Here is a 27,402-nt window from a genome sequence, read left to right on the forward strand (position 1 = left end):
GCGTGCTTTTCATCGTCCAATCGCGATATAGAAATAAGGCGGGGCTTTGAATCGTAACCACGGCAAGTCTTGCATCAAGTATAAAGACGAAAACACGGAGTTCCCTTCGCGTGGCTGTGTTTACATTAATTCAAAGAATAAAGGGCACTTGAGGGCAAACCGCGACATTACTTTTATTGACACTCATAGCACGAAAGATTTTTTTTAGCATGTAAAGATTTACACGGCCGACTAGTGGCATGTGAATCTCCTGCTTCACTAATGTGCCAGCCTTCCAAATGGAAAGGGGGCTTCGCTTTGGCAGCGTGAGCATTTCTCGGTCGTTCCTGCTCCTCAACGTGGTCATCGGCCTCGGGACCCTGCACACTTTGGGCTACGTCGTCGCCGGCAGAGAGCCCCAGCTGGCCTCAAGGGGCTCGGGCGATGGACACCGAGCGGTCAAGCTGCGCCCGGGGGTGGCGGATGTGACCGTGGAGGACGTGGAGAGCGGGCCGACTGCCGCCGAGGACGACGGGTCCTGCGGGGGAGAACGCCACGGAAGTGTCCCAATGAGGAGGTAGGCGAGGCGGATATGACTCGGAACACGACGACGACGACGCCGCTGCCGAGCTGCCTAACATCATCACACGATCGCCCCCTTTCCCCACGAAGCGGTTTATATAAAGCAGCTTTCAAAGCTTTCGTTTGGATTCGATGACCGAAAGAACTTGTACGTCGCCTTAAAGCGACCAAATCAAACCAACAACAACAAAAAAAAGAACAGCCAGCAAGCTAGCGACACTGTTTTTTTAACTTCCGTTATTTCTAAAATTCAAACTTTTCTTGCATCAATTAAATTATTTAAATGGGAATCGGGGGCAGTCAAAGTGTCCACGAACGCGAATCACGCGGAGAAATTGCCACGTTCCTGAAGGTGGTGGAAAATGTGTAATACTGCAATCGAACTTTTGAAGCGTGTACTTTGCTTCTTTTGGCGCACGTTGTGGTCAACGATTGTGGGCGGGGGTGATGTGGCAGCTCCGGTCGGGCGACGGCACAACACGCTCCACAAGCAAACTTTTTTTTTTCTCCATTTCGTATCCAAAGCAGACCCCTTAAAGCGCAGCATCATACTTCTTTTCTTACTGTTAAGTTTACCCGGCGCGGTGTTTGATGTTTTAATGTAGCCTGTTTGCTCTGTGGCTAAAAATCGCCACTCCGGGTCACGTCATGAGGCACATCGGAACTGACTGCTGCATTAGCGGCCAGATCCGCGTCGCAAAAGCCGCATTTTTTTGGTGCTATAAGCCGCATTTTCGGAGCTTGCTCGTCAAACCGAGGGTTGATAATGTGTGTCGGAATGTGGTTATGGTTGACATTGTAGCTCGCAGGTGCGCACAGCTGTGCTGGGAGCTCTTTTGAGTCTTTCCTGTCAGGTTACCATCATGGAAAAGCTCTCTTGCACCGCCGCTGTACATCAAGAGCCTTATTGTTATGAAAACCGAGCATTATTATCTTTGTCAAGGTGGAATTTGCAGTTGCCACCATCACATTTTTTTTGTTGTTGTTGCATAAATCCGTTTTAGCGACAACTCCATATCAGCATTATCAATATGTTCATTGATGTGATTATAATTAGCCATTGTTAGGCGTCATACTGAGCAACTCCTCAATGCCGATAAATCAAGTAACAATCCAATCCAAATCAACATGGCAGTGGTTGCCATGTGGAATGCCATTTTCATATCAATAAGGCTGACATTTTGAAAAAGAAAAAGAAACTGCTTCACTTCAGCCAGTTGGCAGCCCTTATTTATTTTTTTTATTAAATATCTGTATATTTGATTGATTTAATTCTGGCATTGTTTCATGAAACATAAAACGTCTTTATAAGTGACATCGTCGCAATCGGACTTCTGTTGACGCCGCACTCGCTTGGTCCAGTTTTGTGAAGTTGTCGCTGGGAGCGCTTCAAAGACTGCTAGTCAAAGTTGAACTTTTAATTCAACCCTAAACATTTATGGATAATAATCTGATATTGTAGTTTCGATTTGTTTATTTTTTGTGTTGGTGAAAAAAACAACACAAAATAAGAGAACCTTGAACAAGTAACCGCATATTAAATGACAATATTAGGGGTCGAAGGTTGCTATTTCTGTTGGCGAGACAGAATTTGTAAGAATCATTTTCACATGAAGGACATGAGGCTGAAGAGTTCAAGTTTGGTCTGCGAAGTTGTGCAAATGCGTCAACGTGAAGAGATGCGGCACGCAGACATTGATTGAACCCCGACCCTCACTTTGAATGCGTCTGCCGCAGTGTGTTTTTCACGCCACCTCCCGACCGACCCACCGCCTCGGCTCATTCACCCTAAGCGTTAAATTATTCTCTGTGTGGTATTTTTAAACACGCTCGCCCGTGTCTTTTTGCAAGCCGCGATTCAGGATTAAAAAAAAAAAAAAAGAGTGAAACAGATCAAAAGCTTTTGAATGCGTACGGCCTTATGGAACTTGCGTACATTTTCCCCCTTCCAACTTTTTATTGATGAGGCTCGCCCTTGTAACGAGACCAAACAAGCCCCGGGTGGCGCGCTGTTGTCTGCTCCACTAACACAGTTGGACGCTGCCCTACCTGCGCTTCCTGGCGGTGCGCAACAAGCAGACACTTGAGAGACGATTCTTCAAGTTGTTTCAGGACCACTCAACGTTTGAAACAAAAACAGTTTCACATTGTGCATTTTAAACAACGAGAGAGCGGACGCGAAGAGCGCGCAGACAAAAGTCCACTTGTAATTGACGGCCATTGGAATGCATTGCAAAAAAAATAACGTTCTTTTAAAGCCCCTGAATTCTTAGAAAAAAACACCTCCACCAGTAAATGTTCGGTATGCATTTTTGACCAAAAAAATATAAAAGAAAAAGAAAAATGCATGAAAATGTGAACGTATGCCAAGGTCCACTGTGCGGTCCATTTAGCTCAATGCTAACAAACAATACAAAACGCCATCGACGGGTTTAACGGATAGCATCCCCGTTGTGGCATCACAAACCTTTCAAGCGGTAGATATTTTTTGTGAACACAAACGGTGGTGAATAAATGTAGACAGGCACTATAACAATACTCTCCGTGTGTCCGTCACGTTTTCTCAAGTTGAAATTGTGACGCATCGTTTCAGCTGTTTTTTTTCGGCTGGATGTTTGTATTTTTGAGGGGGGGGGGACGGAAGGTCTATGAAGTTTCATGTTTGATTAATGGGCAATAAAACAACTTGTTCAAAAGAGAAAGGCGGCACACAGTTAATGAGAAATAGGATCACGTCAACCTGAGAATCGTGACACCAAAACACTGCCAAAATTGCAAAGTCGTCTGGGGGGAAGTCGCTCACTTCACCCGCTGAGGAACCTCACTCGATTAATTGTCCACCAGGTCATATTTGCACTCGTGCAGGATGTTGTGGCATTTAAAAAAACAATTCAAACTGATATGAAGTTCACATGTTAATGTCAGACGCGGGTGTAAACTCATTCTGTCTCATTTTTTGGGAGGTTTCAAATGATTTGTTGTTGAAGTCATGCAAATGTCAGGACATGCTAAATTAGCTAGCTTGGGGAACAGCACTCGATGTTTTTTGGGGCGGGAAGCGTCAAGGCCCCCCAAATGGGCTTTCTATTTCGATTAGCGTGACAGCCCAATTTTCCCAGCCTGTCGACCGTCTCTCCCGCAAATGCGTCAATCGAGAGTCGGTGTAAAAAAACAAAACAAAACAAAAAAAACGTAACGATCTGAAATTTGTTCATCCATTTATCAAGCCTGGACTCGGAAGGCTTGAAAGGGGGGGGTGGGGGGGGTCTTTTTGAAGTGCGAGCCGCAATGTATGCGACATGTACATAAAAGTCATAAAGGATGACAAAAAAATAATAATGATAAAAATACAATAAATAAACGCGCCGCTCCTTTACGGGGATCAAACAAAATCGAGGACGCGTGTGAATTCTTTACAAAAGACATGGAAGGCAATAGAGCTAAAGAGCGTCCTTCTTTATGATGACAACGGATCATCGGGGATGTCTCGGTTGCGCTCAGTGCGGCTTCAAGAACACCGGCAAGACTGTGTGTGTGTGTGTGTGTGTGCGCGCCCTTTGTTATCGAAATTCCCACCTGCCCTCATCCCCTCCCCGTTCACCTTGTTCACATGTTGCTGCCTCATGCCAGATCCTTGGAGGTTTGCGTGGCTGCTTACCATCCGTCTGTCAGGAGGATGGCCATCCTACCTATTCCAAATGTCGCTTTTTGATGAAAGTTCGGGCCGCGAGACATCGACCGACTTACTTTTTGAACGTCGTCGGAGCGCCACCTACTGGCTACGGGGGGAAAAAAAAATCTTAGATGTTTTTATTTTTTCCTCCTTGCAGGATAATCAGATCCGGTTCATATTTGCTCGCGGGAGTCTTTCGGCCTTCAGGATGAAACATGCACAAAAACGCCAGGCCTGGTAAAAATCTGCAATAGTTTATTGTTGAATAATTAAAAAGGGCTCACTAGCGCCCCCTAGAAGGTTTTAACAAAGCAGCCCCCGGTTATACCTTTCACCAAGACCCACAAAGATTTGGCGGTAGATGTAACAGGCCAAGATCTTTAAAAAAAAAAAAAAAAAAAGTATCTTGGAGCCATATGTGAAATCTAACAGCAAGTCGGCCAAATTGAGTTCACTTGGAAAAGTGGGCGTGGCCTTCACTTGACAAAGCCGCTGCAACTTGCCCCCGCATTATTTTATATTCACGAGTTCTCGTGTTTAATGAAACTTATTTTTTACAGTAGTGGTAGTGCCACCTACTGGATACAGGGAAAAAAGTTTTTTTTTTACGTTTTTTTTTTTCCCTCCAGCGGCTTAAATGGAGCCACCCCGCATTTTTTCAGAGGAGTGTTCGGGCCTTCGCGATGTCGCAGCACAAAGTTTTGGAATTGTTCTGCGAAAAACGGTTGCACGCTGTTCGCCAAGAAAACGACGCTCGTTTTGAGGGTCCAAACGTGCACAAAAAACTCATGAAAATTAAAATGTAGTACCCAAAAAAAACGTCAACTGGGAAAAAATACACACCGAAATAACATTTTAAAAAACCAAACCGCTGGAATTGAATGAATGCAACTGCGTTGAGCTTCAAAGTTAAATACAACTGAAATGTACATTGTACTCGAATGTCGAAATTCTACCTACATCCTTGTGCTGCTTTCTGAAATTTAGGACTCGAAAACAAAAATCACATTCGGCTTCTTAAACTTTGCTACCGCCGTCTTACAATTTCTGTTGTTGTTGTGGAATTTAGTGTCTTTCGTTTACCCGCATAATCCAAAATCTTGACCCAAAAAAGTTAAATACAACTGAACTGTACTTGTGTCATGACAATCACTGGCGGCGCGTTCGAGCGGAAGGTGAGAGGATGGCGGCGTGGCTTGAACCTGCTCCCCCACCTTCCTTTGTACCGCCGCCCTTGCCACCCCCCCCACCCCTCGGGGCTCTGACACCTCCGCCGTGCAGCAGGCCTACTCGCTTAGCAACAGCCAATGCGGCGGGCCCGGCCGTCCCGGCGGCCAATGGCGTTGCGGAGACGGGCCGCGACTCCCGATTTGAGCGGCGGGGCCACATGGGTCTGCCTATAGTTAGTTTGCGGAGGAAGAGCAGCTGGAAGAGTTGATGTTTTCATCCTTTTTTTTTTTTTTTTTGTCCTGCTGACTTAGTTTGAGTCCTTGCGTGGCGGTAACTGGGGAGATTTTATAAATAGAAGCTGTCCTGAAAACGACAGGCCGGTTTGAGGCTGTGATTGAAGCGAGAGGGAAAGTTTTCAAGCGCGCCTGCCGCCGCTTTGCTTTATTTTCCTATGACGTCATCTTATCTTATCTCATCTGCTGCGTTCCCGTTTTATAGTTCACCCGCTTGAAATTGTTTTGTCTCTTTGTCGTTGTTATTCTGAGGACAAACAAATTCTCGATTCCGTCTTGTGTCGTTGCACCCAAAAAAAAAAAAAAAGTCCCGTAAATACGCAGGGAGCAACCATTTGACGCAATGTTGTCCGAGGCGGTTTGACCTGACAAACAAACCGCTTTGACTGATCACCGTTGTCATGTGGTAAACATGTCGATCATGAGTAGACTCACCCACAAAACATTTCTCCAGACGACATCGCCGAAGAGATGCAGGAAGTCAGCCGATGCGCGTTGACGCGGCCACTACAATTGAACAGATTCAATTCGCTCCTCGGAGGGAGTTTCATTTTTGAGCGTTAGAAATTTGGTAGGTATGACTAGTCCAGGGGTGGGCAAACTTTTTGGCTCGGGGGGCCGCATTGACTTTTAAAATTTGACAGAAGGGCCAGGTCAGCACGAGCTATGGTACATTAAAAAATAAACTGCATTTGTTGACGGTCCATATCAAACATCAACAGAACAAAAGCACGAACGTACTGTATTAATATACTTTTTTTTAAATGACAAAAGTGTTGTTGATGACCTATTTTAGCCTGTGCATCGCTGCAGATGGGTTGTGATCAGACCAGTAGAAGTAGAGCGATACAGAGGTACTAGGTGGTCGAAAAGATTGCCCCGCCCCCCCCCCCCCCGTGTTCTGCAACTTCAAGTCAATGCGCCACCTGGCGGTGAAATGCCTGTCATTACAAGTCCAATTGAAATGAATGCAATCATTCACATCGAACCTTAATTGTGGACCGACCTTCGGCGGGCTGGATTAAAAAGACCAACGGGCCGGATTCGGCCCGCGGGCCGTAGTTTGCCCATCACTGGACTAGACCCACAAAAACAAGAGGAAGTCTGCCATTTTGCCTTGTAAGTGCCGTCTCGATTTTAGTCCGTTTGACCTATAAAAATTGTATTTTGTCGTATTATTCTTAGTGTAGACCCCCCAAAAATGTCTCAAGAAGCCATGCCCCAAAAAGATTCAGAAAGTCTGCCATTTTGGGCTTTAACGCCCCTCAAAAGGATGTTCATTTAGCAACTTGAAATGTGGTAGGCATGTCTAGCATGAGTGGAACCATGATTTAAAAAAAAAAAAAAAAAGTCTCTTGAATCAAAATCTGTGCCCGAAAACGCACAAACTCTGCCGTTTGCCGTCTGTCACGATTGGACCCACCAAAGGGTCTCAAGAAGCCATGCTTGAAGATTCACAGCTCATTGCCGTTTTGGTCTGACGCAGGCATTCGTGCAGCCCTTAAAACGTGGAATTCAGTCGCAGACTCACAAAAAGGTCGCCATGAGCCGCCGTGCCTGGAAACGGACAGGAAGTCCGCATTTGGGACCGAAGCGGCCGTGTGGTGGTGATGTTTTTCTTTTGAAAGGTGAACATGTGGCGTTTTGGTCATATTGCAACCAAATTCGCACCGCCAGGCGCAGCTCGATTGCCGCAAACTTGAGCTTCCGTCCGGTTTGGCGCCGCAACACATCAACCGACCACCGGTTCTCGCCTGACATTTGTGTCATTGTCAAGCTCGTCTTGTGCGCGCTCGTAGTTTTCAACCGGGCTAATTGTTGTTTGCCTGTTTTGGGAAAAGTTGTCCCCCTCCCCCCCCCAGTGCGGCAGATTGGATTTACGAGGTCAGCGGCGACTTTGACAAGTCGGCAGCAGGACACATCCTGCAGCACTGCAGCACTTTGGGTGGGGCAAAACCGCAACCCCCCCCCCCCCCCCAAAAAAAAATAGGTGGGACGCTAGGAGAAGGAGAGCGAGCGAGCAAAGAGGAAAAACAAGGCAGGAGCCGGTAGCCGCCCGGACCACGCTGTCTTGTTTTCGCTGCGTTCACTGCTTGGCAACAACCAATGGCGCGGCGAGCGCGCGGCCAATCAGCGGCCGGCGGCGCGGCGCCACGCACTTTTGGATTCGAGCGCGTGTGAGCCGACGCGGGATGAGAAAGAGAAGGAGGAGAGCGCTGCGCTTCTGCATTGCGAGGAAGTGGTCTGCTTGCTCGCTGTAGTTTTTTTATTTTTTTTTAACCTGCCTAAAACCACACCCTTGCCTTTGCAGTTGCCCTGACGAAGACGGAGAGATGTTCTCTAAATGTCTCTTAAATTGAGCTGGTTGGATTGAAAAGACATGACATGACATGGCATCCATTTTGGCTCGCATATAAGTTGCCAAATAAAGTTCCTGGAAGTATAATTACTGAATTGATGGCTCTAACGTTCACATTTTTTTTGCCTGTCGCTGGCGTACAAACATGCTCCAAAATCCTTCAAACAAGCCGGTGAAGTCGTTGGATTGGTATTGCGCAAGTCAACCCCCCCCCCCATGACATGATATGTGGTTAGCATGTAGCTCAGCTTTCGCTAATTATCTTATAGCAAATTGATCAAATAGGCTCCAGCGACTTTGCAGTACATTGAACGGCATGGCCGAGTCAAAAATGTTTCTTCCTCGTCCGAAAAAGTTGTCATTTTATTGAAGCGTTTGAGTTATTTGCGCTCCTGGTCCCTTTTCTTCCCCCTTGAATACCTTTTTTTGGTCACTTTTATGACGTAAAAATAATGCGACAGTTGTAAACGACTGTCGCTTTATTTTTACGTTCCCCCTACGAAAAGCGCGGCAGCCTGCGTGGCGAACAAGTGCCGAAAACGCATTTTGGTGCAACAAGAAGGAAGGGTTCGGCGTTTCCCGTTGGGCGCGGCCGCCCGAGCCGAGCGCCGCATTCATAACTTTTCTCGCCACCACGTGTTCCCCACGCGCTCGTATTTTGGTTGCTCCTCGGCGCTCTTCCCGTCGCATGGTGACAGGCGGCGCGGCGCCGCCATTGGCCGGCCCGGCGCCCGGCCGCCTGCCCATTGGGCCGTGCGGTGGGGGAAACAACACGGGCCCGGTTGGCTGGCGGCTCCGGCCTGCGCGCTGCCGATTGGCCGCGGCGGCTCTCCTCGGAGACCGGCCGTATGTCAACACGCCGCTTGTTTCTTTCAATGGAGTGCGTGCTTACAGCTGACTTGGGCGCCTCCCGCGAGTGCGCGCTTGTCTCCGAGGAGCGGTGGGAGCGAGCCTAATTGGCTCCACGCTCCCCGTCGCCGTCGAAGAAGCGCTCGGCGCTATGACGCCGCCGCGCGAACAAAAGACCCGAACGAAGCCGCCGTTTGGCAGCCTCGCCCCCCGTCCCGGAGCTCAGCCTTCTTCCCTTTCGCCGGGCCGATCTTCCCACCAGCGCTGCCGACCGCATTTCTGGGGACGTCGATAAGGCCAGGGAGCGATTTGTTGCGAAATATCTTTGCGTTCCTATCTTGGGGGGAAAAAAAATGAAATTTGACGTTGCTTTAAAAAAAAAGCGAGCTTTTTTTTCCACCTTACTTCAACAGAGCTCTTTGGCATCAAGCTGTTGGCAGAACACTACTTTCGTCTAAATCACAGGTGTCAAAGTCAAGGCCCAGGGGCCAATTCTGGCCCGCCACATCATTTTATATGGCCCGCGAAAGCAAATCAAGCAGGTCAAGTTTCATGATGCTTGCTAAAGCCTGAAGCAAAATTCCAAATTGTCATATGTAATCCGCAATAACAGGCATTATTCTTGATTTCTTTATTTATTGATTGGATACGAGTCATCGGCAATTCCTGACGCGCAGGATGCCGTTTCAAGACCCCCCCAAAAAATGCTCTGAATGTGATTCAAGTCGACTCGTACCCGTGCTGTCCTGAGAAGGCGGTCTGAAAAGTTCCAAAGTTGGCTCCCAAAATGTGGACTTGGCCGTGCCCGCTTGAAACTTTTTGGGTCCGGAAACCTCTCACGAAGGAAGCCGTTTTTCCAAGAGGTGGTGACGTCGTCACCCGAACGTCACACAAGCAGAATTAAACTCCGGCATGTCCGCCAAAATGTGTTGGGCACGTCCGTTTTCAAGAGGAAAAAAAAAAGTCGGAATGGAGCAATAACAAATTCATTTTTTAGGAAAGACTCGTTCGTCATTTCTTCTGCATTTTTCTTTTCCTCCCCCCCGGATAATCTTCCAAGAATAGGTTTATCCAAATAATACCGTTTCCCTCAAAGCGGAACCAGCAAAGACATGTCGACAACCCCATCGAATTCCCGCTCGTACCATCGCACCTTTTTGTTCTCTAAAAAAAAAAAAAATAGCGCCACCACCGCTTCCTGTCGCGACGCATCCTTTTGCGCGCAAACAAACGTCGCCGTTTTTGATGTCAGATTGATGTGACGATAAATTCCAATCGGTTGGCGTAAAGCTAACATCGGGGGGGGGGCGGCATTGATTTTTGACGGGCATGTCGGCTCCCATATCCTATTTATTTATTTATTAACTGTGATTTATTTTTGTGTGTGTGTGTGTGTGAGAGTGCCAAGATGCCGTTCACGGTTCCCCGGTCGGCTTTGACAGCCACCATTGTCAATAAGCCGCCCCCAGTTGTGAAGACTGCGTGGGGCTGCCTCCCCCCCCCCCTTCCCCCACCCTCTCCCTTGGCTTTGAGAAACCACTTTTTTTATATGCGGCCTTTTATTTGGTGCTCATTTAGGACATTAGCATGATGCTACTCAGCCCTCGCTCCTTCTTTCTCAGCAGTCCACCAAAGCCTTCTCGACTTCTTCTAGTCCGTGTCGACTTGTTGTTTGTCTTCCTCAGCAGCACTTGGGTAGGGGGGCGGGTCCTCGAGCCGCTGCTTAGCAACAGCCAATCAGCTTGACGTTTGAAAGGCCCGACAGCCAATCGGGAGGGTGACTGGATTCTTCCTTTTTTCTTTTTTCATTGGCGGTCCAGAGAGGAACAAACTGTTTTTTTCTTCGCACGTCTGATAATGCCAGGAGCGTTTTTTTTTGGTGATCGTCTTTGATGGCTTGTGACCATGTTTGCGTTTTTGGCGTTCACTGGTGAGCCTCACTCGGCTTAATTTGACGGCGCGAAAGTGACCCCGATATGTCTGTGCCTTGGTCAGATGTAAAAAAAAAAATCAACAACGAGACCACCCCCCCCCCCCAAGCCCCTTTTGATGTCTTCCTCAGCCCCGACTGTGATATGTGAATTAGTCTGTAGCGCGGCAAAGGGTAGTTGCAGGCGTTAGCCCTCCAAACCAGAGGAAACATCCTCCCATCGATTGGGTTTAATCCTCGTTTTAGTCGTCTGCGGGCCCACGCCACCTCCGGCACGCGGGCGCCCCTTGATGCTTGAGGGCGGTTCAATAAACGCCATCGATCGCAGATTAGTTGTGATCAGTAGCGGCTGCTTGGGGGCGAGCGATGCCGGCGTCATCTTTTTACCAGGCCCACCAATTTGCTTACGTTTGTTTCCCTGTACGGAGAAACGGGGGAGAAAAAAAAAACATGCAGCTAATTTTTGAAACCCTATTGCAGAATTCTCATTCGCGCATGTACTGTAAGTGTAAAAAGTTAGCTCGAGTTGATAGCTTGAAAGAAATCAGCAGTGATGTAATTGTTTGTATACATTTCAGACTGTAGGGGGCGACGGGTAGCTCCTCCGAGGGAGCAGTTTCATCACATGCGACTATTGATCAATCGTGAGGGGTTGACTTGAATAACATTAGAGATTGAGGTTTTAGCATTAAATGTCACTGCCATGCAATTTTTTTTTGGTGGGGGGGGAGGGGGTTGGAGGTCTACTCATGATAGACCCCCAACACAGGATGCCGCTCGCCAACTCTCCACTCCCGCAGCAGCGCCCCGTCCACTCGATAGTCCGCCCCTGCAGCCTGGCACTTGATTGACAGCCGGTGCGGCACACAGGGCGGGGCCGACATTGCCTGAAATGTCGGCTGTCTTTTATGTCGCCAAAACGTCGTCCTTCACACAACAGGGCGCCGCTCGCCATGAAACCTCAGCAAAATGATCCCCCCCCCCCCCGAGCGTCTGAGACACCGGCGGAGTAAAAAAAGCCCAAAACAAAGTCTTTTGTTCTTTCTTCACTTTGGCGATTGGCTGCGGATGTCGTTCAAAGTGTGAGGAACTGTCACGTCGGGGTTTCAAGCTAACGTTTGGGGGTTCTGCAAAGTTTGCCTGTTCAAATTTGAGTTTGAAGTCAGGTTTTTGGGGGGGGGTGATGTTTGCCTTTCAGGCCAGGTCTAAGGTTTACAATTAGTGATTGAAGTCGGAGGGCGGTTGGATTCCGAAGACGAACCTGGGCTGACCTTGGACTTGGAAAAGTGCGTTTTGGTTGATGTTTGGATTTGTTTGCGCAGATCTTTGGTGATCATCAGCACCCTGGACGGTCGCATCTCAGCGTTGGATCCGCACAATCAAGGGCGCAAGCAGTGGGACATGGACGTCGGCTCCGGGTGCCTGGTGTCCTCCAGTCTCAGCAAACCTGAGGTAGGCCCCCTCGCCCCCACCCTCGCCCCCAAAGTTATACCGAAAAGTAGCATCTGGCATTCCATCAACAAAAGAATTCTGCCGTTTTTGGAGCAAAGTATATTTCGAACACGGTGTTGTTACATTGTCTGTCTGCGTGTGTTGCTCCAACATTGGTGTTCCAATAGCCACTGTTGAAAGACTGCTGAAAAGTGCCACGTTGATGCTGGTTCCATTCGCCTGTCATTGGCGTTGTTTGTTAGCGTTAAGACGTGATTCTTTAACTTTCGTTCGAATCTGACAGGAAGCGGCGTGAGGCCCCCCCCCCCCCCGCCCCCCCCGCTCGCATCTCAAACGTCTGCTCTCAAGTGGAAGCACAAAATATGCCCCCGTCTTCCATTCGGAGGTCAAGGATACATTTTTCCTCTTAACGAGATCTCCCGGGGCGCCCCCCACCCCCCACCACCCCCCACCCCCTTCTGTAAGAGCAGCCGCTGAACTCGCTGCACTTTGAACAGTCGGGCAGGCGTTGGCGTTGCCTACATTTGGAACATGTAAACACGATGACACCCCCCCCCCCCCCCCACACCCGTTTTCCCCTCCACTCGGAGGAGCGCTTTTTGCCTGGAGGATGATCCGCTTTTGTTGAGCCGCTGAGGTTTACACACGCGCAAAGGCAGTCGGAGCCCGTGTTGGAACAACGCGCGCGCGCGCGCCGGCTTCAACCGCCCACATGGGAGCGGCATCGCGGCGACCTAGCTGAGCGGTGGAAGGACGCGTCCCACCGCAACCCGCGTTTGCGGACAAGATGCCGCTTGACTCCTTAATCCGGGATTGAAACCTCCGACACCAGAGTCGCAGTTTAAGGCCTGGCTTCGGCCCGCAAATTTCGGGTTTCAAATTTAAAAAGTGGGCTGAGTTGTTCAAGCCGAGGTTGGGGTTTCAAATGACGGTTTTCGCTGAGATTTCGAGCCTGAGTTTTTGTGATTAAAGTTCTGGTTGCAAGAAAAGATTCGGGGTTTGGATCAGGTTTCAAGAAAAGGTTTTCAAACCACGGGTAGGGTTTCAAACAAAGTTAAGTGTGTGCTTGTGTGTGTTTTTTTTAAACTCAGAAGAACCTTTGATTTTATCTTGCGCAACTGTCCATTGGCTGTCCACCAATCGGCTTTCGGCACGCTGTCTAGCCCCGCCCCCTTCGCCTCCCCAACCACTGCGGTGAGCAAAAGGCAGCCTGCCTGCCATTGTTTGGATCAGGTACTTTGTTCCAACTTTACACTTGACTCAGGGGGGGGAAAAAAAAAGCCCCGAAATATGGGGGGTGGGGGGCAGCCCCGAAATATGTGCACGGGTCTCTTCAAGTCTGCCATTCTAAATTTAGACATAAAGCTCTCACTTCAGACACAGTGGGGGTTTTTTTTGGTCTCTCTCCTCCGAGGTTCCAAAGTGTCAAAACCCCTGAAGGAAGCTTGCAGCGCAGACTCGCATTTCCATCTCCACAACAATGTCACCTTGAATGGCAACTTTTGTCGGCAGCATCACACCTCCGTCCTCGTGTCGTTTGGCACCACAACGACGGCAATACGCTGATCGACATCAAAATTCCACCATTTTCTATTTGTATTTACTTTTTTTGGGGGGGGGGGTGACCCTTTTTTAACTCCTCCATTGCCGCGAATGTTTGACAAGGTTTTCAACGTGGATGTGTGGGAAGAGGGTCTCAACCAGGAAAAGATATGAGTGAGTACCGAACGCCTTGCAAAAAAAGCCAGCGTGGTTCAAGAGCAGCCCCCCCCCCCCAAAAAAAATTCTAGTTTTGAAATTCTCATTCGGACAGAAATTCTAAACAAAAAACAAAACAAAGACATGAGAGGCTGCCCCCCCCCACCCACCAGCTCTGAATTTGCTCGCTTGGCCGTGACGTCATGTGTTATGATTTTTTTGTTTTTTTGCCAGGGGGCGCATGGGGGGGGGGTTGTGAATTTGTTTTCCTCCTCATTTTGTGAATGCGCCGTCGTCACGCCGGCCCGCGCTGACGTCGTCGCGTCTTCCGCGTGCAGAAGACAGTCTGCTCGGTGATTAGGCTCCCGTTGGGGAGGGCTCTGCCGCCGCGCCATTGGCTGGCCCCCCGACACGCCGTGGGAAGAGGCAACCAGTCACCTGCTGCGCCCCCCCCCCCTCCCCGTCCCCCGCAGTGCACCGATCTGCGCCTTTTTTTTTTATTGCTCTTTTTTTAGATCGACAAACTCAAAACTGCTTTGTCTGCACAAAAAAGAAACGTGTGTGTGTGTGTGTGTGTGTGTGTGTCGAAAGGTCAGAACAAGGTTGTCAATCAAAGTGGAATGAGTCATGCTGGCGAGTGTAAAAGGATGAAGGGAGGGGGGCCAGGGCGTGGGGGGGGGCAGTGTGAACGCGCGTGTATGATTAGGAGACTGAGGTAATGCTTTGGGCTCACAGATGATGTCATTACATAGTCGAAAACACACACACACACACACACACACTGAGCGATTCAGGCGACGTGATGGACGAGCGTCCGAACCAAGTCATTTGTCTTCCAACATGGCGGAAGCGGAGGAGGCGGAGCGCAGAAAGTTTTTTTCGCACTCTTCCTGGCGCGCTCCAATTTCCTCCCGACTCAATATTGTGTTGAGATAATTTCTTCTTTTCAATGACTTTTTTCGTGCAAGTATCAAGACGTTTCACTCGAAAGACAAAGCAATTGGACCAAGCAAGTCAAGAACGCCTCATCTACTTTTCCAGGTCCCGCACCAATCGGTGACAGACGGTCGGTCCATTTAGAGGCGTTAACTTGCGTCGGATCACAGGCGAGGACTAAAGCATCGGCGGCCAGATGACTCACCTGCATGCAAAGCTTTTCATCCAGCCCCCCCCCCCCCACACCCGCATCGTTAAAACCCTCTTCATTAGCTCGCTCATCAACTTGAAGAGATGACATCAACTCTGCCCGCCGGCCGCCACATCAGCCCTCTGGCACTTCTTCCACTCTCGCTCGCCGTGGGCACTCTGGCAGCTGTCCGAAACGGGGACGCTGACACCCCCGCCCCCACCCAAAAAAAAAACCAACAACTCTTGAATGATTAGAAATCGTGAGATTGTGTGACTAAATTAGTCTTATATGTCCAATCCTTTATAAGCTGTTGATCTGGCAGGATTGGGGTCAGTTTTTTTGCAATGATGTCATCCTGTCTGGCCTACCATGCACACACACACACACACACACACACACCTGTATAATATCCACTCTTGCGAAACAAAAACAAAAGATTGCTAAAATACAGGAAAAAAAACCCCAAAACATGCTAACTAAATGAACATCAATTTTTTTTTTTTTACCGGGATTTATGATGTTCTTTTCACAAGCGGCTACCACCAAAACAAAATTTTCACGCTAGCAAGATCCAAAAATGCCTCACAACAAAACAACCGACACAAAGTTGCTCACAAAGAGAGCAAAAGTGGCCATTGGTTGATCACTGGAACAATTAGCCGGATCGTTTAGCGGCTGTGATGCGTAAGCTACCGTAATAGCCGCGTGAGCTTGAAAAGCATGCTTCCACCACGTCAGCTTTGTTAGCAAAGAAGACACGAGCATGCTAAACCGAAGACAAATCACAATTCCAAGCAAAGTGGAAGCAAATCAACAAGACCTCTCTTCATTCTGTTAGCCTCCAACGCTATTGCTAATGACGCACTCGGCCCCGGACTCCAAAGAGGAGCCGGTGACGAGAGCAAGTTTGACTGTAGAAACGGTGCACCGGTCGCCATCGGCATCGCAGCGGCAATGACCGGTTTTACGAAAGAAAATGCGCATAGAAAAGTTGCCGCCGACTTCAGACAGTCGCTCGCAGGCCTCCCACAGCTCCACGAACTGGCCCTCCCATTTCTGAGATTCACGGGACTTTTTTGTACGTGAATGATTTTATTGTATTTTATTTTGAAGGGTCGATTTAGATTCTACATGCAGCCGGTTTTTGTTGAATGACCAAATTAGTATTGCGCAGTCACTTGGAGGAGTAACTTGAATTCTGTCTCGAAATCTGAACGCGTTGGTCAAGAATTTTCTATGTCGGTCTCCGTCGTAGGTGTTTGGCAGCAAGATGGTGATCCCGTCTCTGGACGGCGCCTTGTTCCAGTGGAACCGCGACCGCGAGAGTATGGAGGCGGTGCCTTTCAGCGTGGAGTCCCTGCTGGAGTCGTCCCACCGCATCGGAGAAGACACCGTCCTGGTCGGCGGCAAGTCGCTCACCACCTACGGCCTGGGCGCCTACAGCGGCAAGGTCAGATCGGATGCGGGCTACGCACGGAACGATTGCAGATGTCCCGTCACCGGGACTTTGCTGACTTCAATTCAGCTCAGTTAGCGCAATGCGTTCACCGTGCCCAACCCTAATTTCGTGGTCGTCGTCCTCATCTTTAGCTGCGCTATATCTGCTCCGCGATGGGCTGCAGCCGCTGGAGGCCCGAGGAAACGGAGGAGGGCGAAGATGTGCTCCTGCTTCAGAGGACCCAGAAGACGGTCCGAGCCATCAGGCCCCGTTCAGGACTGGAAAAGTGCGTAGTCATAAGTGAGATGCTCGGTCTTGGTATCTATTTCAAGGGATCGGGTCCTCGGTATCCTGCCGATATTAACCACCTGATATTTGATGTCGGGCAAGTCCTTCTCGCCAGTATTTGGCGGTTTGACTCATTGGCAAGTCACGTGTCAGAAAAGATCTTTTTTTTTTTCGTCATGAACTATCGTGTACGCTGAAATTTTCTGTATCAGAAGGACTCGTATCGGTGATCAAGAGTGACTCCTTGCAGTGCTACCAGTCTGGGAAAAAATGTGATCTCGCGCGTGTGGAGTACATACCATTTTGGAGCCTTATTTTTGCATCTGACACCCAATGAGAGCGTCGCTTATTTTTTCGTCCTCAGGTGGAACTTCAGCGTGGGAAACTTTGAGCTGAAACTCCTGCCGGAGGCGCAGTCGGCCATCAACTTCCTGGAGGCGGAGATGGCCGGCGGCGACCCCTGGCGGCGGGCGAAGCGTCAGAGAATTATCACGGAGGAGTCCAAAGAACAGGCGGCCAACAAGAAGAACCGCAACCTGGACCTGATCATCAAAGTGTCCGTCCCCGATTGGAAGGTGATGGCCTTCAGCACCGAGCCCGATGGACAGCTGGTCTGGGAACATCAGGTGAGTCGCGGGACGGAAAAAGTCTGGCTTCTCCGGGCTCAAATTGAGGGCCGGCCGGTCGCCCCGGTACCAAATGACTCCTCTTGTCGCAGTTCTGCACTCCCATCGCCTCTGCCTGGCTGGTGGGCGGAGGCCAAGTCACCCCCATCAGCCTGTTTGACGACACGGCCTACAGCAACCAGTCGGAAACGGACGAGGAGGACGATGACGGCGACAATCCAGACGCCTCCAAAGATGCTTCGGCGTCCAGCGTTTACCTGGGTATGTGTTCACCTGCGCCCCCATGTGGCCAAAAAATAGAACAAAATGAATTTGTTTTATAGCGAGTATTTTGGGGTTCACCGTTGCATCATGTGCCTCCCCCTCCGACGTAAGGGATGTTCCAGGGTCAACTCTACCTCCAATCCTCGGTGAGGATCACCGAAAAGTTCCCGTCAAAAGCCATCGGGTCCGAGAAGGACATCATCGCGTTACCGACTGTCAAATGGAAGCCTCTTATCCGTGAGTCGAGCGGCTCGCTTGCACGCACGCAACGCCAGGATGACGACGACACACGACAACCCTGGCCGACGCCGTTTTCCCACAGATTCCCCGTCTCGGACTCCGGCCTTGGTCGGCTTCGACGAGTTCGACAAGTGTCTGAACAACGACAAGTTCTCCCATGACGAGTACAGCAACGGAGCTCTGTCCATCCTGCAGTATCCTTACGGTGAGACTCCGGACCCGGAAGCCGGTCCGAGCAACCGTCTTGACCCGCCTCTCTTCCTTCCGTAGACAACGGCTACCACTTCCCCTACAGCAAGCGCTACCGGGAGAAGCGGGACAGCGCGGTGAGCGTGATCAAAAGAAGCGGGGCGCAGCCCGACAGCGGCAGGAACAAAGACCCCGTGCTGCTCCTGCCCTGGTGGAAGGAGATCCTGGGCACCATCGTCTTCTGCATCACCGCCACCACCTACATCGTACGCAAGTTCTTCCACCCGCCGGCCTCCGTTGGCGTCAGGGTAAGAACCACCCCGACTCCATCACCGTTTGGCAAGAGAAGTGGGGTTCACCCTAGACTGGAGCCTTTGCTAATTGACATTAGGACATAAAAGTGGTGTCTCATCTGGACTGGAGCCTGTCCCAGTTGATTTAAAGTGAGAAAAGAGGCGTGCACCATGGACTGGAGTCGATCCCGGTTTACTTTGGCAAGAGAAGCGGTATACACCCTGGACAGTAGCCAGATTCAGCGTATACCGTGGACTTGAGCCTCTTACTTGTTGACTTTAGGTGAAAAAAGTGGGCTACACCTTGGGCTGGTTGCCGGTCTGTTGTTCGGGCAAACTAAACGATCATCGACTTTCCTAGCAAAGAAATCGTCATACCAAGAAGCTTATGGACTCGGTCATTCTGTGTTTTCAGCTAATGGATTGACTTAGTTGATGCCTATGTCCTTACCTTTCTTTGTGTGTGTTTTGAAGCAACGTAAAGAGTCTGAGACGCAGTGCCAGACCGACAAGACTGACCTCGAAGTCGTCGAATCCAAAGAGCCCGATGCCGAGGAAACGCGCTGCAGCAAATATGTGTCCAGGTAGGTCATTAGCGTAAAGCTCCATTTTAACCGCTTCACGACTACCAAATGAGCTCCCGACAGAGAAGCGGGTATGCTCATGCGTACGTACGCACCTCTCTTCAGGTACCTGACGGACTTTGAGCCCGTGCAGTGCCTCGGCCGCGGGGGCTTCGGCGTGGTCTTCGAGGCGCGCAACAAAGTGGACGACTGCAACTACGCCATCAAGAGGATCCGACTGCCCAACAGGTGGCGGCGGTGTCGTGGCGGGCCTGACGTCAAGGCGGTTTCGACGGCGTTGTTCAAACGCGGTTTCTGGCTCCCGCAGGGAGGTGGCGCGCGAGAAGGTGATGCGGGAGGTGAAGGCCTTGGCCAAGCTGGAGCATCCCGGCATCATTCGCTACTTCAACGCCTGGCAGGAGAGCCCTCCCGAGGGCTGGCAGGAGAGGATGGACCACAGGTGGCTGCAAGACGCCAGGTAAGACCCCGCGTAGTCTTACTCGCTCGTGAAACCGAAAACGCCGTTCCGCGTCGAAGTCGCTTAGACCGAAGTTGACGTATTTCTGTCTCGTAGTGTCACCGACTCGCCATTGAGCTTCGTGGAGCACATGGAGCCGCTCTCCGTCAAAGTGCCCGTGTCCCATTTTTCGCCACCGGGCAGCGGGTCAGGCGCCGGCGCCGCCGCTCCATTGGTGAACGGGTACGATCGGCATCACCTGTCTGTGGTCACCACCGCGGGCTCGGGCACCAACAGCAACGCGTCCCCGCACCCTCTTCTGGGCCACGACAGCCTCGGGTCCGAACAGGACAGCCAGGCCGAGCCGGACCGCCCGGACACACCCGACTCATTCGATCTGTGCCTGCCGCACCGGCCCAGCGACTGCACCTCGTCCTCCTTCGACATCGTCTTTGAGGACTCGGGATGCGACCGCGACACCGAGGTGGAAGCGGATGCGGATGCGGAGGAGGACTCGGCCTCCGCCGCCACCCATCGGGACCTGCGCAGCGTGGGGGGGTCCGCTTCGTCCTCGCCGCACACTCCGCAGCCCGAGGACGGCCGGCCCTCCTCTTCAACGCCTCCTCGGCCCAACTCGCTGGCCCTGGCTCTGCCCGTGACTCTGGCCGGCCAACAAGCGCAACCGTCTCCCAAGGTTCGCCATTTTGTTGCCGCTTGTATATGTTTGTTTACAGACTCCAAACTTGGTTCAGGATTAAAATCGGGGGTTTTTTTCTTCTTCTTGGTTTTTATTTCATTTTGACTGAAATTTATAATTTCGTAGTTAACTCAGAATTGGCCGTAATTAATCACAGATTTTGATCTATTCTAAATTTCCTTTGATTTCTTTTTCTCCTATTTTTCCCATTTCAATGCTGTCATCAACATGGAATCGTGGATCAGTTTTCTTCGTGCAGAACATTTTTCACTTGGAGCAGTTATTCAAACTTGGAGCACATTTTATTATTTTAGAGCAACGTAACATCCGCTGTGATGTGGTGCCGCATTAATCTCGCTTTAAAAAAAAATTAATCGAGTTAAAATTGTTTTAAATTAATGCCGATAATAATATGTCAAACTGACAGCATGAGTTTTTATCAATTACGAGTTGTGAGAGAAAGTTTGTTTGTTAGTTTTTTTTCAAAAATGCTTTGTTTTACTTTAGTGTTTACTAGCTGTAATATTAGTTGTTTTTAATCTTATTTTTTTTGTGGGGTGCAAGATAAGTAAAAGTTCTTATTGACGTATTGCGTCCACATCACTTCTGGAGTCACCAACGGCTCGCTGCTGAATTTGAACGACGCTCACGTGTCTCCCGTTTTGTCCGCAGGTGTACCTGTACATCCAAATGCAGCTGTGCCGCAAGGAGAACCTGAAGGACTGGATGGCCCGGCGCTGCCTCCCCGAGCAGAGGGAGCACAACCAGTGTCTGGACATTTTCCTGCAGATTGCCGAAGCCGTCGACTTCTTGCACAGCAAGGGCCTCATGCACAGGGACCTCAAGGTAAACACGCCAAGCGCGGACGGGACTGAAACGATAGCCGCAAAAGTAATGAAACCCGAAGCTCAGGGCTCACCGTTTCAACTTAAATGCACAAATAAAAGTACAGATTCCTGTTGACAAAGTCCAACATACGAAAGCCACTTTCAATTCTTACCGGGCCGAGTAACCTCACTCCATTCACTTGCAAGAGTTTTTGCAGTCGGGATGAAAACATCCGCCGCAAAGGTAACAAAATGGATGTGAGTCTCTAACTGGAGAGTGATTTGAAGCCAGTCCTCCATGAAGCATGTCCAGTTGGTCCCGAATGCCGCTGCTCGCCTCTTGACTGGTACTCATAAGAGGGAGCACAAAACCCAGACTCTGGCGTCCCTGAACTGGCTCCCGAAACATGACACTCCATTAATCAGTTTTAGCATAGCTTCAAAATTGGCGCTGAAAGCGCTAACTCGACATTTCAAAAATACTGTCCAAGTAGCCAAATTGCACCAAGCAACCTTGACCTTCCGTATGCCTTTATCCGTAAATACCTTTTGAAATATCAAAACTATTTTTTTTTTAAATACAAAACAGGTGCCTAAAGGGTCATGCTAACTTTTGTTTTCTCATCAATTGTTTTAGTATGGAAGACGGAAACATCCCGAAGGTCACAATTGACAGGATTTTTCAGGTGTGGTGCTGTGCTAACTTCAGCCGCCCAGGGAACCGCATTCCGTTCACTCTTAATACCGCTTTTAGAATACTCGGAAAATAGAAACACTGAAAATCAACAGGACATTTTATTTTCATGTATAGTAAGCAAAATGGCGGCCCGGCGATCGAACGGTTACCGCGTCGACCTCCCAGTGCAGAGGTGTACCGGGTTCGATTCCGGCTTTCCTGTGTTGTCCTCGCGCCTGCGTGGGTAGATGCGCGCTCATTCACTTGCCGGCACGTTGCGCTCCTCAGCCGTCCAACATCTTCTTCACGATGGACGACGTGGTGAAGGTGGGCGACCTCGGCCTGGTGACGGCCATGGAGCACGAGGAAGACGAGTGCGAGCAGTGCGCCCTGACGCCGGCCCCGCTCCTCACGCGCCACACGGGCCAGGTGGGAACCAAACTCTACATGAGCCCCGAGCAGGTGAGTCGTTCAGGCAAGAACATTTGCGCTTCCAACATGGCTCCCTCCTCTAATTCGGTTTCTCGTTGTTGTTGTTGTTGTTTCTCCCTTCGGCAGCTCTCCGGGCAGTCGTACTCGCACAAAGTGGACATTTACTCTCTGGGCCTGATCCTGTTTGAGCTGCTCTACCCGTTTCGGACGCAGATGGAAAGAGTGAGGGTGAGTCCATCAAATGTGCTGCGCTAACTTTGGGCCTGCCCGAGGAAGCTTCTTCCCGTCACCCCCGTGCCACTTTCTCGCTAAATGGCAAGATGACGACACTACTCACTCCAGTCACTTCAAACGTGTTTTTTAGCGTCGTCCGAACTTGAAATCATCCCGCTTGCGAGGCAGAAGTGGAAAAATCTTGATTCTGTAGTCTATTTCCGCTAACTTCAACCCTCTCAGGAACGAGATGCCATTAACTGTACACCCCCTCACTCCCATGGAAGATGAAAGAATCCACTCGCAAGGTCACAAAAAGCTACCAGACTTTTCAGAAGTAGCATGCGAACGTTGCCAATTTGAGGAACCTCATTTCATTCCATTGAAACCAACTACTTTGACACGGTAAGAAAACCAGTCGGTAGATGAAAAGGTTCACTCAACGTCACACAATAATTGACCGAATTTAGTGCGGCTCGAACTTCGCCTATCTCGGGAAACTCACTCCGTTGGCCGTGTACAGTTTTACAACCGTCAGAACTGTTTATTCAAGCGTTGACTCGATTGATTAATCCGTCACACAAACTGAGAGTGAGGCTGAGTCGTTCTCCATTTCACATCGGTTTCGTTGGAAAAATACAGAAAGGGGAGGTTGGGGATGGGGGGGCGAAAAACTTGTTGTGTGTTGCTGTTTGCATTTCTTTGGGTGATGCCGTTCACACGTGTTTGTTGTCTTCCCTTCTTACAGACGTTGATGGAGGTTCGGTCGCTGCGCTTCCCAGAATCCTTCTCCAAAAACAACTTCCACGAGGTCAGTGGCCCTCTGCTGCCACCTATTGGCAGCAAAATGCAACTAGTTTTTTAAATGCATTTTAGCGCACACGCACTTAAAGTTTGATTGAAACAGATAAAGAATTGTTCTTTTTTGGCCGGGACGTTAACGTGGAGGTCAACCCAAAACTTTCTTGACAGTCATAAGTTGTGATGCGCCTCCACTAGTTTAAACACGGCGTTTTGATTCTTATTGGGTTTGAGGAATAGGTGTAAAATAAGGACATAATTCTGAGCATATTATGACTTCTTTTTCCTCTTTACGCGACTTTTTTTTTTCCCTGTCAAATGACAACTCGAGAGTCTTGATGTGACGCAATTTTTAGGATTGTGTTTTTAGTAGCGGCGTTAGCACTGGCATTAGCATTAGAGTTAGCGTAGCTCCTGTTTGCGTGTAGCTTGTGTTTCTTTTAGCTGATCAACTATTTTCCCTTTAAAACGGCAACTTCTATTTACTGTTCTATTTTTACTCACTAGCGTTAGCGTAGCACCTGTTCACATGCTGTTGGTTTGGTTTTGTCTTAGCTGAGCATATTGCGACCTGCCCCCCCCGCCCCCCCCCCCGCCCCCATAAGATTCCAATATTACCCTCCTATTACTACAATGTATTTCCCATTCTATTTATGAGTGTCTTTTTGTGAGCAGCATATTTGTTTTTCTGCGTGTGTTAGCTGAGCATGGTGCTTAGCATGCTGTCGCTCATCCCCGCTGAGCGTCCAGAGGCAGCGGACATCACCTGTCTGCCGCTATTCGGGGACTTGGAGCTTCCGTGCCGGCAGGCGGCCGTGCGACAGCGCTCGCGTACCTACAGCACCTCATCGACGGGCGGCGGCGGCGGAGGGGGAGGAGGAGGAGGAGGACGCCCCCCCCGACAGCCCTGCGCCACCTGACGGAACCCCCCCCCCCCCCACCCTCCCCAAGGAAACAACATTTTCTACACTACTGCTACTGAATTCAGCCAAGTGCTTCTCTGAACTTTTTTCCCCCCCCCTCCTCCGGTCATGCTTCAGTCCCGACGCCATGGTTACACGCGCACGCACGCCACACCTCAGGTATGACAACCACGAGGAGATGCCTTCAGTCTCATGCCTGATTTGGAAGACCAAAAAAAACAACAAAAAAAAACGAGGAAGACCCTCTTTTTTTCATATTTCGTTAGAACTGTAAGAGGATGTGAGAGGATCTGAATTGCCTTTCGACTAAATGAATGGCCCCAGCCAGTGCTTTTGACTACTACTACTCTACATCTGTTACGACCCCTTTCACACTGAGCTGGTATCGGTGCTGCTTGACAAGTCGAGCTAACTTCAAATGGTTAGCCTGATAGCATAGGAAATTTAAAAAAAAAAAAAAAAAGGGCAACAAACGAGAAGAGTCCAGTTGCCTCGATTGAACATCCACCACGCCATTTTTAGCAAACACATTGGTATTTTGTGTTTATTTTCAATTTTTTATTTAACCCTCATGTGTACCGATTGTGACAGGCAGGCTCTGACATGAGAAGAGCCGCTTTTTTTCCTCTTTGTAAATACAGCTAGAAATGACGCCGCTCTGCGTGAAACTCCCAAAAATTCGACCCCCCCCCCCCCCCCCTTACAAAATATCACCGTTTTCCCTCACCACATACTTCAAAGTCAATTCTCACAGATTTCTGACATTTTTGTCGCAAAGCTTTGGCAGTGAGCGGCTCGGTGTGAAAGGCTTCCTTCAGTCTTGGCGGTTGTTGGGTGGACGTTGGGCCACGTTCCGCTTGCAAGCGGAAGTAGGACGATAGCAGTCAGCAGGACGTGCGCTTCGGGGAAGGTTTCAGCGCAACCTCGGAAGTGTGACAACCACTCGCTTATCGTAGCGACCGCTCGCTTCCCACTGCAGTTTTGTGGTTCGTGTTCCCAAGATGGCTGTTGTCTCCCGCCACCCCACAACATTTTTTCGCTCTTGGTTTTGTTCTTCTCCAATTGCAAAATGGCCTCACAGTTAGCCTGTACAGTGCCCCCTAGTGCTTGGGCATGTACATGACAACCTGCAATACCTTTTTTATATTGGAATTATTTTCTTTTGTAAACTCCTCCAAGTGCCATTATTATTATTATTAATTCAATCCAGCCTTGTACACGTGGGCATGCCCCAAGTATGAGGAACCACGCTGAAAAGAAGAGTGGTGGGAAAATGAAGTCAAAAAATCTTTGCACGGTTAATGCCAAATTCTCATGTTGCGACAATTCTCGCATAATTATGATATTTTTCCATTAAACTATGACTTTATTCTGGGAAAATTTCAACTCTTCTCAGAAAAGTTCCTATTTTTGGAGGGCCCTGAAAATAGCGACTTTTGTCAGTGAACTCCCCCCCCCCCCCCCCACGAAATATGATTAGAATTTTATTCCTGGAAAAATACATTGACTTTTTTCTTTTTGTAGGATCATATTATAACGTTGTTGTAGAAAAATTACAACTGACAAAACGTACACTTTTTTTCTCTGACAGTTACAACTTTTTTTTCTGATCGTTTTTCTCAAAATGATGACTTCACTCTCCCAAATGGATGACTTCCAGGGAAACAATTACGTATTATTTTTTCATTTCCAGAAAATGACAACTTCTTTTTCACAATTTACGTTTCATTTTCATGAAATGACTTTTTTTCTGATCACAACATTATTGTTGGAAAAGTAGGGCTTTTACGATTTAACTGTCAGAAAATTCAGACTCAATTTTTCTGCCAAAATGTCAATGTCGTTCTCATAACGACTTGCCCCCACTAAATTCACAACCAATTCTGCCGACCCTCCCCCAAGTGAATTTTATGCTTGCAAAAGTACAACTCCCCCCCGCTCATAAAATTTAATTCTCTGACAACTTTTTTCCCTTGGATGAATTATTTTTTTCTCACGAATTAAGTCTTAGGAGGGAAAATACTTTTTTTTTTTCCCTTCTGAATATTCCAAAGTTTTTTCTGCTAATTGTATGACTTGATTTTGTAATTCTGATTGTAATGTTTGTGGTGTTGAGCGTGGGCTGAAGAAGCCGCTGCCGAATTTTGGCACGTGAGCCGGCGAAATCCTGGACCTGATGGCGGTCACGTGACCTGCTCGCCAAGTGCTGAGAGTCACATGACCCGCCGTGTGCTCCCAAGATGGTTGTTTTCTAACGTTTTGGGGATAAGAGCAATTTTTTTTGTTTGTTTGTTTTTGTTATTATTATTCTTGTTGTTGTTCCAATTGTTATATGGCGTTTTCGGAAGTCAAGTGATGTTTATGCACTGGGCCTTCTGCTCCATTTTTCTAAAGTGAGTCAGGCACGCACACAATGTTGCGGACAATCACCAACTCATCATCATCTTCAATGTCCAAGTCAAATCGACATTGATTGTTCCTCTTTGTTCCTCTCCTGATTACGGAGGTTTCGCTGCCTTTTGTTTGGCTCTGACAGAGAAGGGGGGGGGGGGGGAATATCATGGGACAAGTAGCTTGGTCCTACTCTGCAAAAACTAACAAAACAAACTGTTCTGGGTGAAAAGGCACACATTTTTTCTGTTCATACAGAAATGTAAATATGTTGATTTTGCTTTTTATTTATGTTCCATGCTGTTGATCAATCCGTTTGGGGTTGGCGTTTATTCACAAGAGAATATGACTTCTTACAAGTCTGACTTTAATAAATCTGTTGGAAAAAAAATATATATTGTCATGTGTTGTCCTTTGTCCATGAATCGCATTTAGATTCGATATCATTTCAGTATGTGTGTGTGTGTGTGTGTGTATTTCTAGCATAATTACAACTTTGTCATTTTCTTGGAAAATTACAATTTCTTTTCTCTGATGATTATGATTACATTATTGTCAATTGCAACATCGTCGCTTCTAATATGACTAATTAGGTCTTGGATAATTCCAAATGATGGCATTCTATTTTTTTTCTGCTGACCATGATTACATTCTTGTGAATTTGGACACCTTTTTCTCTTCTGACGTAATTCTTCGAAAATTACAATTTGCGTTGCTGTGAAAATGACAGCTTTTTCAGACATCACGTTTTTTTTTCTCGTGATTCCCATTTCCCTCGTAAAATTGCAATCTCTGAAGGGAGGTATTCTTGGAAAATGGTACTTTTTCGTCCTAAAACGGAGCCTATCGTGTTGTGAGTCGCTTGGAAGTTCTCAGGTGTGCGCGCGTCGCATCCCCCATCGCCCCTCTCACTCCCTCGCCTCACTCCGCCCTCCCACCTCCAGTCTTTCGAACTTCCGCCACCGTGACG

The 27,402-nt window shown here is 48.8% G+C and overlaps 1 protein-coding gene across 2 annotated transcripts; it reads left to right on the top strand.

Moving 5' to 3' along the window:
* The first annotated feature begins 74 nt into the window (after positions 1-74).
* Positions 75-26,825, top strand: eif2ak3 (eukaryotic translation initiation factor 2-alpha kinase 3). Of its 2 annotated transcripts, XM_086127428.1 has the most exons (19): positions 75-556; positions 12,158-12,287; positions 16,370-16,564; positions 16,705-16,838; positions 17,205-17,466; positions 17,559-17,727; positions 17,842-17,967; positions 18,053-18,175; positions 18,241-18,467; positions 18,927-19,036; positions 19,142-19,264; positions 19,344-19,493; positions 19,590-19,715; positions 19,806-20,166; positions 20,842-21,015; positions 21,961-22,134; positions 22,231-22,332; positions 23,066-23,128; positions 23,820-26,825. In XM_086127428.1, the coding sequence occupies exons 1-19, from the start codon at positions 279-281 to the stop codon at positions 24,036-24,038; spliced, it is 3,246 nt and encodes a 1,081-aa protein (XP_085983554.1). In that variant the 5' UTR covers positions 75-278; the 3' UTR covers positions 24,039-26,825. The 2 variants fall into 2 exon arrangements, with proteins under 2 accessions (XP_085983554.1, XP_085983553.1); XM_086127427.1 differs by having other exon boundaries at positions 19,590-20,166.
* The last annotated feature ends 577 nt before the right edge of the window (positions 26,826-27,402 follow it).

The sequence above is a fragment of the Hippocampus guttulatus genome, chromosome 13, assembly GCF_054856545.1.
Source record: "Hippocampus guttulatus isolate MCC_2025c chromosome 13, RoL_Hgut_1.0, whole genome shotgun sequence".
In the NCBI taxonomy this organism is placed as follows: domain Eukaryota; kingdom Metazoa; phylum Chordata; class Actinopteri; order Syngnathiformes; family Syngnathidae; genus Hippocampus; species Hippocampus guttulatus.

Coding starts and splice junctions, on each gene's coding strand:
- eif2ak3 (XM_086127427.1), top strand. CDS start 279: ATGGAAAGGGGGCTTCGCTTTGGCAGCGTGAGCATTTCTCGGTCGTTC. Junction 17,467..17,558: donor AGCTGGTCTGGGAACATCAG/GTGAGTCGCGGG, acceptor CTCTTGTCGCAG/TTCTGCACTCCCATCGCCTC. Junction 19,037..19,141: donor TGCAGCAAATATGTGTCCAG/GTAGGTCATTAG, acceptor ACCTCTCTTCAG/GTACCTGACGGACTTTGAGC.